The sequence below is a fragment of the Rhyacophila brunnea genome, unplaced genomic scaffold (assembly GCF_057557595.1).
Source record: "Rhyacophila brunnea isolate RB1 unplaced genomic scaffold, BYU_Rbru_1.0 scaffold_10, whole genome shotgun sequence".
Classification (NCBI taxonomy): Eukaryota; Metazoa; Arthropoda; class Insecta; order Trichoptera; family Rhyacophilidae; genus Rhyacophila; species Rhyacophila brunnea.
The window spans coordinates 19616430-19638955 of record NW_028232752.1 but is presented as its reverse complement, the minus strand read 5'-3'; the positions used below and the strand labels follow the sequence as shown (position 1 = coordinate 19638955).

The window sequence follows — 22526 nt, the reverse complement described above, 5'->3', positions numbered from 1 at the left end:
CTTACTGTACGTCATACACGAAGAAAGCGGCTTTATATGGGGCCCAGGGTTGGCGAACCTTTTTACATACGCGTGCCAAAATTTCCCAAATATTATTTTTCGACTGTCTGACGTGCCTAGCAGTTTTTCATGTGAAGAAAATAGTTTTTAAAACCTATTTAAAAATGATTATGTCCTAGATACCACTCACAGAACACAGCACACATGTAGCTTTATCACTTTTTCAATTATTATACCATGCATTTCGGTCCACCAATTTTGAAACTGTCTGCCAGAATTTCTACTACTAGCTTCACCAAGTTTTTGTTTCTTATTTGGTGCAGTCATTTTTGTGGATAGAAATGAGATTGTTTTGTTAATGTATTAATTATATTGGTTTTTTTTTGCGCACAAATTGACAGCAGAATTGCTTCGATCAGACGAGCCATTCTCTCGCTACAGTGGTCTCACTCATTGTAAATAGATAATAATTATTAGAGGTTTGCAGCACGGCATGCCCCGTCACTTGATGAGGTTGTTACGATAATATTATATGTGACGCATATTGCCTAAGGACTGACCTATATAATTATATATTTACATTAAACGTAATACTTATTCTCAAAGAGTATTGCTACTCTATTGTACCTGCTATTTTTTATACAATACGATCTGTCATTTATTATTATTATTATAGGTATTGTTTTCGTCAAACACGTCATGCAAATCATCTCGCGTGCCAGAAGTTCACCATCACTGATATAGGCGGAAAATACCATCTCTCGTTAGTATTACTGCTCTGAGGTTTTACATAACATCGACATCTTTTTATATGACCCATAGAGTTTTGAAAGCTTGTCTATTTTTTTTTTTATAATCTAACACTATTTATTATGTACGACATAACGAAAATGAATATTATCTGTCGCCGCTTGAATAACTCCGTCTGACATGTTAAAATTATTTTATCGCGTTAAAAAAATATCACGATGTGCTAATCGTAAAATGTTCACATCGTATTGTGTTTACTATGGCTTTTTAAAAATTAAAATGCAAACATGCACCCAGACCAAAAATAATGTCGCCGGTAAAATACAAAATAAACACATGCAAAATTAACACGTTGGGCAGAGCTGTAGTAGGTCATAACAATACTTTTTTCATATGCACCAAAACAAAACATAAAAACAACCGTCGTCTATGACTATGGTGTATTTACGATTCGTGTAGATTTATAATGTATTTTATTAATCATGATTTAATAACGGTTTTCTAAGATAGTAGATAATCATTTTCACCTACATATTGATTTAATAACCAAAAAATTCTCGTAGCTTAAAATCTATATTTTTAGAGTCACTATCCATTACGACAGTCAGCCGCTACAAATCAATGCAAACCACCAAACGTTGTTTACGCGTAGTGATTGATCCCTTTTTACTCCGTGCGAGTTAATGTGTACCTAACCTCACCTTATTTCTTCCCAGTTTCCTATCTCTCCACACCTAGACAGTACAAAATCGACGGGGACTGCGTATGGTTATGCTCACCCACTAGCTGTTGCGTCGTGTTTCAACGGCTAGCCATCATAATGAGCGAAGGTTTTTATTGCTGTTTTAAATATTATGATTTATATTTTAAACATGTTAATTTTTTGGATAATTTATAAATCTCTTGATACGTCCCTGAAAAAAACGACTTTTCAACTTGGTAAAAAAATGGTCAACAGAATAAGATCGTCATCACGTTACCATGACGAATTTAAAACACTAACTGCGAAAATAATATTGCATTACATACTATATAATATTACGTTAACTTTTTTTAATGGCAGCTTGGTCTGCATTTTTACAGTCGTTTGCAATCCCGGATTCCCTTTTTATTTGTTGATGGAAAATGTGTGAACCCCTGGATTTAGTAGTTAGTTTTTTTTATGATGATCATCTATAATTACGTATTTTTAACCTATTAAAAACCTTTTAACATAGAGAAAATTGGTAGCTTTTCAGTAAATCAGCCTTTATTTTCTGATTATTAATGGAAGATCTAATTTAACAGTTTTTTTTAAATTTATTTAAAGATTTGGAGATTGGTATAAAATATGTGCATTGATTCTTTTTCAAAGTTGTAGGACCAGATAAATTACAATATTAAGTCACTAATCGTGAAAAAGATGATTTTTTTATCAGCAAAAATTCTGCAAAAAGACATAATATCAATAACAAAAACATCTTGATAAAATTGTAGGTGCTGGGTGGACGGGGAATTTAGCTATATGGACCATACCTGATTACTTAGATTTTTTGTGAGGCTCACTCCAATGCCCACTATAATCTGGCTGCGACACGAAACTATAAACTTCAATCGTAGTGATAGCCATTGCTCATACTCCAAATGCCAATACCTATGAAAAACTGTTTGCAGAAAATGATGATTTTTGCATAATGATATAAAATATGGTAATAATTTGAATGAAATATGCAATCAAAAATCTTCATTTTATTGAGAACATTGCATTTGTAGATAACAAACAAGTAGCACTACCATCGTAATTCACTATTCAGTGCCGCGGCTTGTATGTAGTCGGCCTTGGGTATATCACATAAGGAACAGACCAGCCAAATGTGGTTTACACGATACAAATTATGAAAAATGATAAGAATTCAAAAATGCTAGATATTACAAAAAATGTTAATTTGACAACACTGATTATGATTGCAGAACATCATTGTTTTGAACAAAATCTTGTATGCCAAATAAACACAATTTATTTTTTTAAATTCCTACAAACCACTAGTTCGATAAAGTGGAAATAATAATTCTATTTTAATGCTTTTATGTCATTTGCGAATCGGCTAATTGTCTTTAGTACTAGTCATTTCGTACAGATTACCGGACGCAGCCATTTTACAGAAATATCTTAACGATTATAAAAGAGATATACGATCATAAATGAAAGGCATTACCACTATTAATATAACTACTTAGTATTTTTTTAATGTTAAATAATGTGTTTTATTGTAGATATTAATAGCAAGATTAACACATCTACATCCTGCATTTTATTCCGTCTAATCCCTATACATAATTCCCATTAACTCAGCGATTCCCAAACTGGGGCGCGCCTCCCTGGGGAGGCAAATGGAGGTTGCAAAGTTAACACAATAATGTAGCCACAGGTTTGCAGTTTGCAAGTGCATAGTTCATAAAACGGCAGCTAGTTATAAACTACATAAAAAACAGTCCTATAAAAGTTAGGTTGTTTGCAAACCTGTATGAAGATATGGAGACTAACTTTATTATACCTCATTTCTATACTATTTTGCATGGCCCCTACAAGCGGATCGACCAGTTAAGTGAGATAAACACACACTACAAATTCGTTCTATTAGTAAAAAAAACGTCGCAGTTGCAGAATATTAACATTTTATAATATATGTGTATGTGAGATACAATTTGATGTGATTTTGTGATGTGTGTGATTGATGATAATTCACATGTAGAATTTTATTTTATAATTATTTGTAGTGTATTTCCTGACTAATAAAAATGGCTAGGTATATGGAAACAAAACCCTTTGTTAAATTTTGGTAGAATCGAACTGAAGAATAATATAATACTTTGTCAAGAAAAGCTATGCAAGTAGGTACCTACTGCTACCGTTCGTAACATCATATTTATGCGTAACGGAATTTTCTGCATTAGATGCAATGAAATTCATACATCGAGCCCGTTTAGTAGAAAAAAGCAGTTGTGTAAAAATTTATTTAATGAAATAAAGGGGGGGTGTGCCAAGATTAGATTTTTTTTAAAGGGAGGCGTAGTAACGTGAAGTTTGGAAACCACTGCATTAACTCATTGAAAGTTTTTTTACCATATTACCTCACTTGATTGTCACATTGCTTTTACTGTGCCATTAATTAATTCCTATTGAAAGTGACGGAAATCACTTCTTTTTACGAACAAAATTATTTAATAATAACTTCTCTCACACTTACTCGTAGCTCGTAGCTCCTAGCTGGAGCAGTCTTTTTGTTACTGTTGACTTGCAAAATAATTAAAAGGCTTTTTGCAAAGGAAAGTACCTCGAAGCTTTTTGCTACACTCTAACGGACAATAATAATTATTATAGTGCAAATACGTTTATTATTCTAATTTTGTATTGTAATGTTACAATTTAAAAAAAATAATTACAAGATAAAAAGAACTTTTTATATACAACGCTTTTAAATATTCTGTTGCATTATTATGCCAATATGCTCGAACTTGTACTTGATATGAAGTAAATAAAAAAACAAACAAACAAATACTTATAGAATACTGAAATGTCATTTTGACATTTCATTTTGATTTCTATCGTAACGCACGTATATATTAATAATTTAGTTGATAAAACCACCCCTTTAGCAACCAATAATAGTCTTTTACTTTTTACGGATTTTTCTGAAATAACTTTCCATACAAAACAGAATTAACTGAAAATGAATCCAGTTCTGCTTAAAAATGGCTAAAAGTATTAAAAGAATGCATTGACATCGTGTTCTGATATATTCTAAATGTTTCAAATGTCTAGCTAGTCGGGAAGTTAGTTAAAAATCGATTGCAAGATTTGTACTGGACAAACAACCACCGGACAAACAAGAATACGAGCTAATAAAAACGTTGTAAAATACGCTCTACTCTCTTTACATCAGTATTCAGAAGAGTAATAATAGAAAAGTTGCTAAGTAGCTAAGTTGACTCAAATTATTAATTAAAAATTATAAACATCCACCTACACTCACTCTCACTCAAGTGAAGTACATCAATATAAGAAGACATTTAGTTGGCAATCTCCTAACTGGCATGACCAATGGTAGATCAGTATATAATTAATTTTAAGTCCAAAAACAACACTTTCTGAAAAACGATGTTTTTCAAGATTTTAATCATTTTAGGTTTGTGTGTGTTTGGACATGAAAGATCATTCTTTTCTCTACTAATATTCAACAAAACCGGACATTAGATACACTGATGTATAGAATAATAATGTATTTTTTGTGACAGTAGTTGTATCTTAACAATTAATAGTGATCTATGTTCAAATTACGGTTTGCAATGTAGGGATTCTGCTTGATTTTTTGATACCGGAATTCTAAAGGTTTATCGGATAACAAGACAATTTCTTAGCTAAACGTCACTTTGTTGATTTTTTAACACGTTCACTTTTATTTATCCACTTCCGAAATCTCTTAAATTTTAATTAGCATTTTCAGAGATACTTACTTATATCTTTTTCGAAACCGTGTTTGTTATCCAACACCATAACTTTTTTATACATCTCCATCTATACATATATCACAAATTAATTGTAATGTCTCGATAGCTGTAACCATCTGTCAAACTATTATTAGTTTTAAACGATCAACTATCATTAGTTTTTTTCACGACCCGATTAAAATAAATAATTCATTTATTTGCATGCGATTTTATTTTTCAAATTTAGAATTTGCATTTACTTTTTTATATCACATTACCCTTTTTAATAGGTATTATACCTGTATTACTTTATCCTACACATTTAAATAGTATGCTTTCTCTCTTGCGTTACAGACAGTTATTTAGACAAATAAATCAAATAATCATGTATATAAGGCAGAGATGGCGAACCTATGGCACGCGAGATGATTTCGTGTGACACGCGAATGTTTTATTTTCAAGAGAAAAAAAATCCCTTCATTAATTTTAAAAAAATACAAAGAAGTTTTACAAATAAATGAATATTGTATAATAATAAAAAATAATGACGACATAGCCAGGCGTATTTTTTTAGTTTTTTAATATTATGTTTACCAATTGAGGCACTAATGGACACGACGAAATGCATGCGTAAATGACAGATCGCATTGTATAAAAAATAGCAGGTACATACTATTAAAGAATACGCATTACGTTTAAAAATATATAATTGCATAGGTCGTTCTTTAGGGTTTATATTTTATTGTCACATAATATTATCGCACTGACCTCATTAGGTGACGAGGGAAACCGCGCTGTGACATTCTGATTTTGTTAGATTTACAATGTTTGAGACCAATCGGGTAATTAAAAATATTCAACCAACAAAAATGATGAAATTTATCGTCAGTCATTCAAACATAAACAGCTGCTTATTATTTTGCCAGAAAATATAATCGCTAAAAATAGAAAACTGTTCCAGTGATGGAGAATAATATAATATGAAAGAAACGTGGTTAAAATGCGTCCACAATATATTTGACAATTGTGAAAACAAGGAAGAAATTATTCAAAGAATAAAAGATATGTCATCGACTAGAAATACGATGAAAATAGAATCTCAAGAATTCAATTGTGTTTTTTAAACTTTTTTAATATCATTCTTAAAAACTATTTTATCATTGTTTATCTCATAAAAAATGATAGGGACATCAGACAGTCGAAAAATAATATTTGGGAAATCTTAGAACGCGTACGTAAAAAGGTTCACTAACCCTGATATAAGGTAATGAATAACAAGTAATAATATTATATATGTGGTCAGATTCTCACTGCCCCACCTTTTACTTGGCATTAATAATATTTATTTTCTTAGTGCTGTTTTTTAACAATACAAAAAAATCGATCACGTCGAACTGTCCTTATATTTTCAAATCATTATAATGCGTACCTTTTTATAAGATACTAATTCATTCTAAAACGTTAAATTCGATTGACTTCAGTATGCTATACCATTTATTATCTGCAGGTTATATTAAGTTCTGAACCATTCACAGTAAGTACCTACCTGTCTAACTTATTTCTTTACAATTCGGTGACAGATAGACACTCGACTATTATTGTACATCGGTATCGTACTTTTTGTATGCAAGTCATGACTTTTGAATAGACGGAAAGATCGGCAATCATACGGCAATCGGCCGGATTAATCCAAGGACCATTTTGTTCACACAAAAAAAACAATCGACATCCGCTTTTCGAAATACAAAAATACTCTTAGATACACGACAAAAACTATTGGTTTTTTATACATCCTGCATGGATATACTTACTAGTAAATGCTAGTAACCAGTTTAAAATATTATTGTTTATATTTTTTTGATAAGCGCCCACAATGGCCGATCGTCTACGCATCGGGCTTATAATATCGTGGGTCCCGGGTTCGAATCCTGGGTCTGAAAAAAAATCATACGTATGTTGTTTTTCAACGTGTTTTTGCACCTAATAGGTTGAGCAATTGACTAACATCCATATCTCGTAAAACAAAAATCTGTTAAGAAACATATTCGTAAGGCGGCCCAGATCCAAATAGAATTTTTTTTATTTATTTAGACCATGTCCGATCCTAATAAGATCATAATATGGGCCTCCACTGAGTGGAGGTGTATTTTGTTTTTACTGGAAATGGATGGCAGCCACTTGCTCAACCTATTAGGTCCATACTTTGACTGACACACACATTAAAAAACAATATGCGTACTTGTCAGACCAGAGCTTAAGCCACGCGGCCATCGTGGGTGTAAAAAAATACATTTTACAGAATTACAGAACAGGATTACAGAACCAATAATAATAACCTTATGATTTTACTTGCAGTGATATTATGTTTTGGGTATGTAATAATATTGTATACGCAATTTGTGAGAAATACGCATTTCGTATGTATTTACGTAATTGTATGACTGGTTTGAACTGTTTCGAGGCCCCTCTTTAAATCGAATTGGTTGTTCAAATGCGTCAAATAAAATTGCCGGTGGAGAAAGGCTTCACTGAGTAAAGTATTTAATGTGGTTTTGCATACTGCTGTATATTGTAGGGTCTGGAGAGCGGTACATAGAATTATTGTGGTTAATGCGCTGGAGGAAGCTCAGGCCTCGAAATGGCCGGAGCGCACAGTCTCGGGGAAGAATTAAGTTGACTGTTTGACCCACGGAGGTTAATAAAAAAAATCTAACACACTTCTTTTTATAAAATATACAAAAAATTAGACAAATGTGTTCGGAAAATTATCGAGCGCTCCGGTTCGTAAAAAAATCAATTCGGCCGCTAACTGTAAACTTAAGGTAGTCTCTACTCTCTAGAGACCTAGAGCGCGATGCAGAACCATACTTAGGCGCGTAAGTCCCTAAGATAGGCGCTTAACTTTAAGGAGCCGATTTCGACGACCTAAGTTCAGTGAGAAAAACATATATAATTCTTATTGGAATGCTTAAATGGAAGAGAGAAATAACATATGACGTGGTTTTTGTTGTTAGAACATTTGCTTAACGTCAACGGCTCTGCATCGCGCTCCTATACTGAACGCAAATTTACTTGTAATATTATTATGATGACATAGTACTACGACAATTAAACATTTAACATTTTTGGAGCAGGTAACAGGTCAATGACAGACTGAGAAAAAACTTTAAATATTCTCTCTTGGCAAGTAATTACAAGTTATTCCATCGTTAATAATAATTAATTAAATAATTGATTAATTATTACTATATTCAACGGAAATATTAGCATTGTCTGTCTTGGTGAGGTTCCCAGTATAGCTAGTCTAATGACAGTTATACTAACTAGTATTGAGTATATATGCAGTCTGGTCGACGGAGTTCTCGAGTCTTGGACGAGGAATATAATTGCAACATCCCGTCATTACATAGGACGTTTCTAATGCGTTTCTTGCACTTCATATTTTCTTGCTTACATAGTATAAAGACACGCATAGTCGAAGAGGACAATTCCTCTGTAAATCGTTAATTCTCTTTTATTGAGATTTTTGGATAGTCATTGAAACCAGAGGGTTGGAGCAAACCCTTTTTTGAGTTGCTCCGCTCTAACTCCGCTCCGGGACCTAATACTTGTTCCAGCTCCATTCCAGGGTCTGCCCCGCTCCGGGTAAAAAGTTTTAATAAGTACTTATATAATATAGTTTTAAAATAAGGTTTATTTTTCGTCCTTTTCATTATTAATTATATTAAACAAAATTCATTATATATCTCTTTTGTCGAAAAGAGTGACGTTATTTAGCACTCGGCAGTGATGCCGTATTTCAAATAATTCCAATGTTAAAAATGTAGTGCAAAGTGTCAAAATATAATATTTTCATTGGATTTTAGGACGAAAATTTAATAAAAAAAAAACATCCGGAGCAGTGGAGCACTAAAAATTTTCGGTGCTCCGCCTCCGCTCTTGTTCTGGGCAAAACCCCATTGCTCCACTGCTCCGAGCTCCGCTCCAACGTTCTGGTTGAGACCACATGATGAGTGTATTTTCAAATTGAACTTATTCCACTACTTGACCAAAATGAAATAAAATGAATATTAAGAATACAATTTTAAACAAGTATTTTTTGCATCGATGAACCTAATAACATTCCACCCAGTAGAAAAATCAACTTCAAAATCAGTGTTAGTGACAAAAGTAGATAACTTTTTCCAATACAAAAAGCATGTCGTCGTTGCACAAAAAAAACCTCCAATGTGCCATTTTTACGAAAATTGGTTTTTGATGCATAACATCTTCTGATTCTGATGTGTAACATCAACATGACAATCATGACAACTGGTCTTATTATAAGATACATTTTTCAAGTGTTGGTTCAATGCGGTTCAATAATCAATTACAGTATAATATTAACGGACAGCGTCCATAAGTCGCTCAAAGCACCAATGTCCATCCGTGATGACTTTAAACCACATAAACTAAATTAACCAGACCTTGTAATTAATATATATATAACAATAAATAAAGTTAACATATTTATTGTCGAACAATAATTTCTTGTCTACGTGTTAAAACTGTGGACTAACAAGCCCCTCCTATGCAGGTAATCGTATTTATTTAGGAACGCCCCATAATTTATAATTTTATTTTACGCTTCCGTGGTTGGATCTATCAATTTAAGTAATGTGATGCTTTTTATAATAAAAATATATATAAAATGATCAGGAGTGGTATTCAAATTATTATTAGTAAACTTTCGGTTTACGAAAACTACCGGTAGCTCGCGTAGGATATTTATAAATTTGCCTCTCAAATTTTATTATTGGACTCCGAAATGAAATATGTCTCGAACTGACTCACAGATGATAGAAACAGATTCACAGATGTACTCTTCTGCAAAATCTTCTTGGCTACGCTTCTAGGTGCTGTTGTCTACTAAATGGGAGGAGCTTGTTAGTTTATAACGGAAGTGCGGTTAAAAATGGGTGGAGCATGTTAGTTCACAGTTTTAACACGTAGCCAAGAAGATGTTGCTGATGAGTATATCTTGATCATTGCATTCGAATGGGAGTGTCAAGGTACTCACCGAGAATTGAAAAAATAAAATTGTGGAGGAAAGTGAATGCCATTCTTTTCACTAAGTAATAATATTTTTACTTTTATTCACACTTATTTTCAAATATTTTTCAATTACCTATTTTGTTAATAAATAAATAATTAAAGTACGCATTTTATGTTTCATTGGGAATCCGATGTCCTAATTTATAATTTATTTTAACTAATATAATAATATTATGTATGGCACGATAAAGACGATGATAAAAAATTATAAAGAAGGAATATGTAGGTATAAGTAGCTCACCAGACAATTTCAATTTCTGAAAGTAGCTCACATCCTTATTGAGTTTGAAGACCACTGCATTAGACATTAACAAATGGTAACCCCACTAAACGTGAATAAACAACCAATCACTACTCTTGTGAAAACGGTAACTGAGAAATACCCATTTGAAAATCATCCAGTCTCTCTGGCTTACTCGTTATTACTGTTTGTCATCCTATAGAAAATCCTCTCATGTATACCGCGCTAAGTAATTATTCCAGTACCGACAAGCACCTTAGGCTACCTAGCTTAGACAATCAAAACAGAAGGTAAATACGTACAGAAAAAAATGACTAAATCAATGAAAGTTGAATGCACCCATATAAATAATATGAGTTCATAGTCGAATAGTATGACAAAATTATTCAAGTACTTAGATACTTTTTATATAATTTTACCGAGCGACCAACTATCACATGATCATTATCAACTATCACTCTGAGTGAGGATTAGAACTCACCTATCAATTCTGTCAATTCGCTTACTAGATGCTACTAAAAGAGAAAAAAATGAAAAGGTAGAGCAGGACTAGGTCAACATAGTAATGTGTTATAACACCTCAAAATAGTGCATAATAGTACAGGCATATAGATTGCGATTAACTCTTCGATTACGATATGGAAGCCATTGTGACATTGTAACCTCGTAGTTTCACTTGATTGGTATTGCATCACTCACAGCCTACCGCAGGAGTGAGACAAAGAGAAGATATGAATTCCCGCGCTTCAAACTGGGATATATATTATTTGTCGTATCATTTGTACAGTAGGAAAGTATTTTGACAATGAGTATGTGAGTTCCCAAAAGAAGATCAAAACTCATCATATCAGGATCCGACAATGAAGTATTTTTTTAGATCGCTATCAGTTTTGATTATGGATAGTATATCACAGCTTATCTTCTCTACAAAGAATTAAAGAGTAGAGCGATAAGGGCTCAAGTCCGTGTTTATATAGGCGTCAGTCGGATTATGACTCTATCGCAATATGTCAAGAAACATTCATTTGTGTTTTTCATTTTCTTGTATTGGCACCCTGCACAATACGAGTCAATGAAAAGAAAATTTTCGACGTTTTCAAAATGTTATATTGACTGAGATGTTGAGGCATGTCTGTTCTTCAAGCCAACTGGATTTTGGGATCTCGGAAGGTCGCTAAATACTATTTGTAGAGTGTATACGGTGGAGCATGGGATGCTGGTATGACCTGGAATGACGCAAGAAGACTGGCGAGCGAAAAGGATTCTTGGACACCGCGTGGTTTCTATATGCGTTAAGGGGCGAACATGGCCGAAGAAGAAGAAGTTAGATCTGAAGTCGGTGACATTTTCACATAGAGAATGCAAGCCAAATTTTTTGTCTGGCATATTTTTGTCGACGAGAATTGGCAGCACTGGTGAGGGGGGGCATCACATATTTATATTATAAGTAGTGAAAAACTTCATGAATAATTATTTCTGAAAGGACAATTCTACCATCAACGTTTTTTTTATTATTCAACAACAGAGTAATTGTTTCGATATCTTTGTCATCATCATCATCATCAGCCTGAATCTATCCACTGCTGGATGAAGGCCTCTTCAAGCTGCCTCCACTTCTCTCGGTCCTGTGCGTTGCGCTGTCACGTACTTCCGCAGAACTTTATCATTTCATCGATCCAGCGGCCTGTAGGTCTACCTTGCCGACGTTTTGTATCTCTTGGATACCACTGGATGACTAAATTTGTTCAACGATTGTCTCTTCTTCGATCTATGTGTCCAGCCCAATGCCCATCTCCATTTGAGGTCTTTAATTAACTCTATTACATCGCAAACCATTGTCTGCTTCCGTATCCACTCATTCCTCTTTTTGTCCTTTCGCGTTATGCCCAGCATGCACCTCTCCATACCACGTTGTGCTACTCCGGGTTTCTGGATCTCTCTTTTACTTAAGGTCCATGTTTCACACGCATATGTAATTATGGGAAGCACACACTGGTTGCACACTTTACGCTTTAGCCACAGTGGAAGGTCACTTTTGAAGACATTATTCAGGCGGCCAAAAGCACTCCAGCCTAGCTTTACTCTGCGAACAATTTCATCAAATATACATCCATCTATAGACACTCGTTGTCCCAGATAGATGTAGTTTTTCACCTGTTCGAGCTGAGTGCCATTGATAAAACCTCACCGTCTATATTACGATGGACGTGGGTTCAGATCACAATCGATACATTTGTTTCTAGATTTTTTATTCTGAAGTTTTTACAAGTATAACTTCACTATATAAAACCCTTAAAAAACACTATAAATACAAATACTATTAATTGATTTTCAGGACCAGTTTTGTCCGCTTGAGAGGTCATTATTCCAACAGTTTTTGTACAAACAAGTTTGAAAAAAATATAGAAACTTTCTTAATATTATTAAGACTATAAAAAACAAATTAATTCTCAACCATTCGTTTTACGAAGGCAGAATTTATTTGAAAGTCTTGTTTTATTGGCATTTTTAATACAAATACAAATTTTCGCAGACAAAGCTTTGTTCGAAGAACCACCCACTCTGGAGAGAAGTTTTAATTAAGTACATCATCGCCATCGAGACAACTAATTCGGGTATTTTTAAATAAATTCAAGAAAATTCCATATTTCACGAGAAAAGGGCAATATTTGAAATTTAATCAGCGTTTTAATGATTTTCATGACACCTCTTTACTTTTTTTTTTTTTTAAATATTACTATCCATCTGTTTGTTCCACTATAGCTCAGAAGCTACTGTACCAACATTGATGAAACTTGCACAGCGCATAGACTACATTACTGATACCAATTTTATTTAGTACTAGCTGAAGTACCCGGCTTCGCACAGGGTCGCTTCGTGGTTATATTTATCTTAGATATTTGAAAAATAATAAGAGGTAATTATTTTTTTAATATTAAAATATCTGTGTAATACAATATGTCAATATAATAATAATTCTAATAGGAGTAAAGGTCAAACATAAGAACACTAAATTAAAATCGAATCCAAAATATGAAAACGTTATTAATGTTATTAATATGTAGTAAAAAAAAAACAAAATTGGATGGAACAAACAAACAACAAACTTTGTAATGTATATAATAATAATTTAGAAACCTTCGCAGGTGTGCGCACAACAACTGACAAAAGTTTCATCGCAATCGGATGAATGGTATAGGAACGCATACGAATAGTAGAAGAAGATGATTTTCTAATTCAGAAATCTTTGTGGGCATGCGCATGACAACCCACCAAAGTTTCATTGAAATCGGATTAATGGTATAGGAACGCATACGAATAGAAGAAGAAGAAGAAGATGGTTGTACTAATTCAAAAACCTTCGCGGGCGTGCGCACAACAACTGGTCAAAATTTCATCACAATCGGATGAATGGCATAAGAACGCATACAAATAGAAGAAGAAAATGATAGTTGAACTAATTCAGAAACCTTTGCGGGCGTGCGCACAACAACTGGTCAAAATTGCATCACAATCGGATAAATGGCATAAGAACGCATACAAATAGAAGAAGAAAAAGATGATTGTACTAATTCAGAAACCTTTGCGGGCAAGGGCACAACACTTGATAAAATGTCATTGCAATCGGATGAATGGTATAGGAACGCATGCGAATAGAAGTAGAAGATGATTTTCTAATTCAGAAATCTTTGTCAACTCACCAAAGTTTCATTGCAATCGGATAAATGGTGTAGGTACGCATTCGAATATAAGAAGAAGATGATGGTTGTACTAATTCAGAAACCTTTGTAGGCGTGCGCACGACAACTCACCAAAGTTTCATTGCAATCGGATGAATGGTATAGGAACGCATAAGAATAGAAGTAGAAGATGATTTTCTAATTCAGAAATCTTCATGGGCATGCGCACGACAACTCACCAAAGTTTCATTGCAATCGGATGAATGGTGTAGGTACGCATTCGAATAGAAGAAGAAGATGATGATTTTACTAATTCAGAAACCTTTGCAGGCGTGCTTACGACAACTCACCAAAGTTTCATTGCAATCGGATGAATGGTATAGGAACGCATACGAATAGAAGAAGATGGTTGTACTAATTCAGAAACCTTCGCGGGCTTGCGCACAACAACTGGTCAAATTTTCATCGCAATTGGATGAATGGTATAAGAACGCATACGAATAGAAGAAGATAGAATGAAGAAGAAGAAGAAGAAGATGATTTTTCTAATTCAGAAACCTTCATGGATGTGCATACAACCACTTACCAAAATTTCATTGCAATCGGATGAATGGTATAGGAACCATATGAATAAAAGAAAATAGAATGATGAAGAAGAAGAAGATGATAATTTTTCTAATTCAGAAACCTTCATGGGTGTACATACAACCACTTAACAAAATTTCATTGCAATCGGATGAATGGTATAGGAACGCATACGGGACAGACACACAGACAGACAGACATTCATTTTTATATATTAGTATAGCCTATACTCTTCCCGCAAGTGCAAGCAATAAGTTTACAAAGTTTTATCGCAATCGGTATGGCTGCGCATTAAATACGAACAAACAAACACACAAACACACAAATACACAAACACACAAATATTCATTTTTATATATTAGATAGTTATAAAATATCGATTTTTTCACTTGCAATAATTCACTGTAAATAGGTAGGTAAAGTGGTTAGATAGCAGCGGCGGAGTGGTGAGGAGAGGTACGGGTGGAAAGGCATGCGCCTACATCCAACTAATGTCAATCGCGTGGGCTCGCTGAGTTCTCAGTCGAGTGTGATACTTACGTACAAGTCTAAAGGCACTGACTGGATATTTCATTAATTGTACCGTCTACATAGAAGGCGTGTATCTAGATCCAACCATTGTCGATTGCACTAGGTGACTCGAGCTCTCAGTATAGTTTGATACTGACGTATCTATAGGTACTAAAGAACGTCTGAATAGAGATGCGTCAGCCTAGAACTTTATTGATTTGAAAATTTTTATATCGAATCAGACTATTTCTTCGTTGTGTATATTTGTCTACTTTTTTCTTCGTACTTCATGCGGATGATCGCAAGTACCTACTAAATTTAATTTCTCTAAAAAAATCGTAAAACATCGTTATCAAATATGTAAACTAACCTGGAAAACAAGTAGTTGGGAATTATTACTGAAAGTTAAAAAATAGTAGGTAAGTACTAGGAATTATATTCTGGCTATATAATAATGATATGTTTATACCTACCTATAAATGTATTATGTAACTCTCTTATCGTAAGGCTCGATTTATTAGTTTAGTTTAGTGGTAAGTAGTAATCAAAATTCAAGATTAAATCAAAGCAAATTTGTGATTACTGATTAGTGATTACAATTCGAAAATGACGATTCCGTTTCACGGCAGAATAGAAATAGGATGACGAAATGTCCAATATACCTACATCATAATAAAATGGAAAAATTGCTATTGATAAATTAGTACAGTGGTGGCGAACCTTTTTGTACTTACGTACCCAAAAACTATTAAAAATAATAATTGTAATAATAGGTGGTGTGTTTTTAAAATAATAATAGCTTGATTGCATGCCGAATCCTTGTATATATATATATATATATATAAATATATTACAACAAAAAAACCGTCAAGAAACAGAGAAGATTCCATGGTGCTCTTTAAAATTCAGAGGTATTTTACGTTCCGGTTGATCTATTTCTGTTACAATAAATTATCCCAGTATAATTTTCGCGCGTTCCGAAATTTACATGCGTACAATGGATTTTCCACCGCTGTACTAATATGAATTATTGTCTATCTAATTAGAATTTACACTACATAATTATATACTTAATTATTTTATAAGAGTAAAATAATGTTGATGATGATGAATGATGAGACATATGTTTAATTTATTTTGCAGCAGATTTGTGTATTTTCTAATGTCCAATAAAACAGCATGCGTTTCATTCAATAACCTGTTTGTTGAATGTAAATTATTTAAATGTATTTTGCGATTACAATTTATATCACTTAACACAAGTAACCGGAAAAACTAATTGGCATTTGAATAAACAGTATAAATGAATTTACATGATACTATAACGGTAATATTTTTATAGTTGCGTTAGGGGCCGTTAACTATTTGAAGTAGAAAATATCTACTTAAATAAACCATCACGGACACAATATAGTTTTTTTAAGTGTCTATTACAAAATGTAACATTTGTCACTTTAGGAATGCACTCACGTGTCCATTTGTTTACAATTGCTAATTAAATAGTGACAATTGACGGTGATTGCTCGCAGAACTGAACTAACACGGATTTCTGAATAGTACCTTCAAAATTGACCTTCCATTTTGTCTTGAGCGTTCATCCGATTTGTGCTACCATTGCGCACATATCCGTGTGTGAAATATAGAATTTTAATATAAGAGATAAATATAAATATTACATCCATGAGTAGCGCAACGTGGCATGGAAAAGTGCATGTTGGGAATAACGCGAAAATACCATAAAATAAACCAATAGTTATGGAGGCAGGCAGAAGCAGGTGATGTTATTCACGTCGCAAAACAGATGAAATTGCAATGAGCTGGACATGTCGGTTGGCAAGTTAACAATACGTAGCAGCAAATATCTATAGACAGAAAAGTGTGCAATAAGCTAGAGTAAGCCTTCATCCAGCAAGCGATCAATCCCGGTTAATAATGATGAATAAAAAAGGTTGCAACAGTTTTGTAGCGTCTGTGTATGTATAGTATGTTACGGCTGGGAGTGGCGAGCCCAACAACTATGAAGGAATTGGACGAAGAAAATTTTATGTTTTACAGAAGATGATTACAGACAGTGAATAGTTTAAAATATATTCTAAATATAATCTTCTTCGTTGAGTTTTCCATTTTACCCTGGTTTATAATGTTCTAGTACCTACGTATTTTCTGATCCACACGCAAGAGATCGATAATTATTTCAAACCTAAAACGGCTTTCACTGTATTTTTTAAACAATAATATAGACATAGAGTCTACCCATTTTGCTAAGATTATTAAGTTCCTTTTTTAGATGGCGTCGCATCATATCACAAAAATTGTGTGGAGTTTGGCTGTTATTGATATGTCAATCATTCATGTTGTCTTTAACATAGTGGGTATTTATTTAAATAATATAAAGTTAAAACTTCTGTTGCACATCTAAAATAATATCGAACCTTTTCGATTTTATAAATAGGAAGTGATTAATAATTGGTTCCAATTTCAAATTAGTGTTTTTTTATTCAATTCTTAACTTTTTAGTGTTTTATTAATTTATTTTTTCCAACACATTATATTGTTATTTACTACTTTTGGCGTTTAGTGTTGTAGAAACCTTTAAAATTACAACTGACGTTTTCGTCAACCTGATTCTGTATTTATGAATGACAAAAGCTTGATAATCTGCTTTTAAACTTGCATAATGTACCTTAGTTGAGATTGTTACTAAGATATTCACTGCATAAAGAAAAAATATAGCTTTTATATAGGCGCTATGAATGAAAACCGCCAACATAACCTGCCACAGTAAAAAACGGCGCAACGTTTTCATATTTCAAATAAAGCGCCTCTGAAAGCATTAAACGGTAGCGCTCCACGCTTGCGCCCACGTCTGGATCGATCGAAAACCACCCCCGTACAGCCTGCGCGAGCTTTGCAACCCCGACGGTGTATTAGTCACAAACAACCACCAATAACAAATACGTCGCGTGAAAATCGCCGATCAATTTTCATCCGAAAATACTGACAATTCAGCGCATTATTCCGCCGGAAGACGCGTTACCTCAACATAAAAATCTAGACAATCAAAAAGCTTTTTCTTTTAACTTAAAAAAGCTCTATTCAAAAATTACTTAAGACGTATTGCGTATCCAAAACAAAATCTACGTAGCGATTTATTGAGTGCAGCTTTCGCGTAGTGTCTCGACAATTTAATGATCGATTATTTCAACAATTAAATCAAAATAAAAACAATTTAATGCGAATAGTTATTAGATATATTCTTTATTGGATGTGAAATTGAGTGTCTAGAATCCTAGGCCTCGGTTTGCAGGCCTTTTAAGGCCATGGAGTAGTGGTGTGAGGGTATATTCTGTACCATCAGGAGTCTACGTGAGGTGTTGGAGTCCAAAAGAGGACTTTGAGGGGCTTATTTTGAGCCCCTGAAAACTCAGAGGGATGGATGAGTGCAGTAATCTAATTTATGACGAAATCGATGGTCAATCTGATATGGTAAGTCATAATTAAAAATAATATTTATTTATTTCTTTAATATGCTACGACGTAAAAATATATGTTCGATAGTTAACGTACCTACCACTTTAGGCATGTTAACATAATATACTTAAAATAATAGTAAAATTCCCACTACTAGGAAAATGCATTTTTTACCGACGTTACATAAACATTGTTATGATTTTCGTTGACATACCTACCCATTTAGAAATATTTTTGAGTCATAATATGGAAACGGGGGTTGTTAGTATTGGAAAGTTATTAATACATTCCACCTGGACATGGACATAACATAATTTGTATTTTATAAACAGGTAATTTACTTTGTTTTTATAATACTTACATAAACGTTATCTAATTTTGATTTCTTTTCCTATAGATTCGTTAATAGATATAATTAATTTATCTTTAACTGAAAATATGTAGGTATTTTACTAAACAGCAACTAAGAAAATAATACTATCGACTGAAGGTGGTCAATCGTTCCTTGCGAAACCACGTTTTGCCTTTCGACATATTCAGGCATTATGCACATTATTTACCAATGGCAAATGTACAACTGAACAACGTTACTTATTTATACGCTGTAAGTAGGTATCTACTATTAAGCATAGTCTAAAAAGATCGTGACTAGGCGAAACGCGGATTGTGCAAATGACGCGAGCCGAACGAAATATAATTTGTCATAAAAATTCAACATGCGTCCTTTTGATGTTATGTTTATTATTATATTCGTAATAATAACAGTATATTCATTGATGTTTTCTTTTTCAAGTACATGCGGAACGTTTTTTAGTCATCTTTACACGATTTAAGAATATATTCCTCCGACGCCATTACAAAACTAATTGACGTGCTCACCTCTCGACTGTCAGTCTCCGATTGGCGACGACTGTGAAATTTCGTTCCACCTACTGTTGAAAATTATTTGCCGTTTCACTTATGTATGCTCTTAATAAACAAAAAGTATGTAACTATATTCTTAGTCAGTTGGAAACTTTGCCATCGGTGAATGTACACAGTGCCCGAAGATATTCAAATAGAAATACAGAAAACTTACATCAACTGGAATGTAATAATATATTCTTGACGTCATATAAAATATAAAAGCAAATAAGTAGTATGTTACTTAATTTACAGTAAAAATCAGGATCGATTTAACCAGCTTAGAAGAACAACAGCATCGTCCTTGTAAGTGAACGAAACTTATACTGATCGCCATTCAATAATGTATTATAAATCAAATAAGAATTCACATTGGATAACGCTATAGTATATTATTACCTTATTATATACATACAGTGACGTACCATAGCAAAGTATCCCCCTTAGCCAGACTTAGAATACCGTGCCCTTAATTTTTAGTCTCAAATTGTATACAATTTGTTTGAAAAATAGACATACACAATATTATATTATCATCTACTGAGGATTAGACCATCACCACTAAACCTTCTCTCAAAAAGCGGTGGTTACATGTGCGTAGTGGTCTGAGGTGCTGACAAGTTTGGAGGCCCCTCAAGATATGATATTGGTACTTTCTAAGGAAGCGACTGCATCGTCTTCTTTATGTAAAGCCGAATTTGTTTCCAAAAGTTGTAATAATAGCATTTGGTAAGTCGTTTTTGCTACCCCTAATCAATTCATTACCTGTCTACACTCAGGTACTCAAGTTTGAACATTGAGTCCAAATAATATATTATGCGATGTTAATGCTGAAGAGATACAAAGACCTTAGACACGCGATTCAAGTGTCATTTTTCCTTTATAACAAGTTAGAAGCGGGATGACAAATGATTTAGATACGCATATTACACTTATTATAATTGTTCAATTAACTATGAGATAAGAATATTCTACGTAGATATTATCTTTTGAATCTTAGCTGAATGCAGATAAATATTCTAACTCACATTAATTTGCAATATTTTAGAGTTAAGTTCTTCTAAATAACCTAGTTCAGCTATTTATTATTATATTAGAAATCATTATATATTAGAAATCAGTAATCATTATAATAAAATATATTAAATTTAATGATTACTGAATTATAAAATATAAAAGCTTGCAATGTGCTTTCAATCCACACATTCGATTGGTATAATATCGCTGCTTTGAAAACCACCTGCAATCATAAAATACTCGATTGATTTATGGCAAAAAACAACATTATACACGGTGTATTGTTATACGTTATAATATGCATTCATATAAGGCGTTAGTAATAAAATAACGTAGTACCTATTCGACGCAATAAAAGGTAACGATAGAATTTTTATATTAGAAAGACCATTTCTGTATAAAAAGGTTGTATAGAGGTTGTATTTGAAAATCGTCTGTAACCTTTATGCTTTATGGCTTTATTTCTGAACTTTTCACGAGCGCTTTATTATATTTGAATCTGTACACATACGTAACTACGTCTGTCCGAAAAGGGTAGGTACCCTCCATTTATGAGGGTAATGCTTATCTCTCCAGTACCCACATATTTTAAGTTACGTATAAGGTCTCATTATAATTCAAATTTTAAGGTTTTTATGTCAGAGGTTTCCTGTCTTCTTCTCATATTATGTATGGTACTGAATGCAATGCAGAAACACGCACGGAAACAAAAACCGAAAAGACACCAATACACCCACAATGTATCTTTAATATTGTTTCTATTTACTATTAATATTGTTAATATTACTTGAATCATCGTCAGCTGGGGTCAATTTACTGCTGGATGAAAGCCTCCTTCAGTTTTTTCCACTCTTCTCAATCCCTAGTTCTTTGCTGCGCAAAATGCGCAGAACTTTACGTTTACGTTTTAATGCGCAGAACTTTACGATTTGATCCCAGCTGATTTTAAGGCATCTTTTAGTGCTCTTTATGTTCCACTGTATGATTGTCTTCTTATCCATTGCTTTCTTTTGTGGTATTTTTGCGTTATGCCCAAATTCACCTTTCTCCTACATTATGAATGACATGCATACATGAGCACTGATAGCAAACACTTTACCCGTAAGAAACTGATATCACTTTTAAACCATTTAAACGCTCAAATGGTTTGTATGTCAGTTTAGTTCGACTTACATACACCACCGTTCATGGCGATAAAATCTAGTCTAAATTACTCACTGCTACTCTAGAAGACCAATTCTACAAGTTGATTACTTGCCTTAATCCTACCGATATTGGAAGACTTGAGTATGTTTCATTCATTCATCCACAGTGACGTCCCGTGGGGGTAGGCAGATTGAGCGTCGCTTGGGGGCGGCAATCACCCAAAGGGCGGCAAATCGAGGAGAATTATTACGTATATATAGAAATGTCTACCTAAACTTAGTAATAAAAATAACGGAAATATCTTTCCATTAAAAAAAAAGTAAGCTCTGTGATTGGAAACAAATTTAATATAAAAGTTTTAAGAGGACTTAATTTTTTGTCGGGTTTGCGATGTCTAGTTTACTTCCGCTGTCATTGGAGTCATGAAAGGATGATAAAAGAGTACTGTATTAAAAAAATGTGGTGGCATTTTGGCACTGCCTAGGGGCGGCATTTTGTCTAGGGACGTCACTGAATAGTAGATACTTACTTACTAGTGGTTTAGTGGTACCTATATATTTTGCTAGTAATGTATCCATACAACACATTTCTTAGATATTGGAGTCATAAAAAGATGATAAAAAGTCCTACTGTATAAAAAAATGTGGCGGCATTTTAGTACT

The 22526-nt window shown here is 33.4% G+C and overlaps 1 protein-coding gene across 8 annotated transcripts in view; it reads left to right on the top strand.

Moving 5' to 3' along the window:
* Positions 1 to 22526, top strand: part of LOC147078982 (uncharacterized) — a 274685-nt gene that overhangs the window by 76625 nt on the left and 175534 nt on the right. The window contains exon 1 of one of the 8 annotated variants that reach the window (XM_085951921.1): positions 18272 to 18813. The exons of the other annotated variants lie outside the window; for them this stretch is intronic. Within the exon in view, the coding sequence (XP_085808047.1) occupies positions 18760 to 18813 (54 nt within the window). The 5' untranslated portion in view covers positions 18272 to 18759. Of the gene's footprint in view, positions 1 to 18271; positions 18814 to 22526 lie in introns of those variants that run through there. 8 annotated transcript variants of the gene reach the window in all.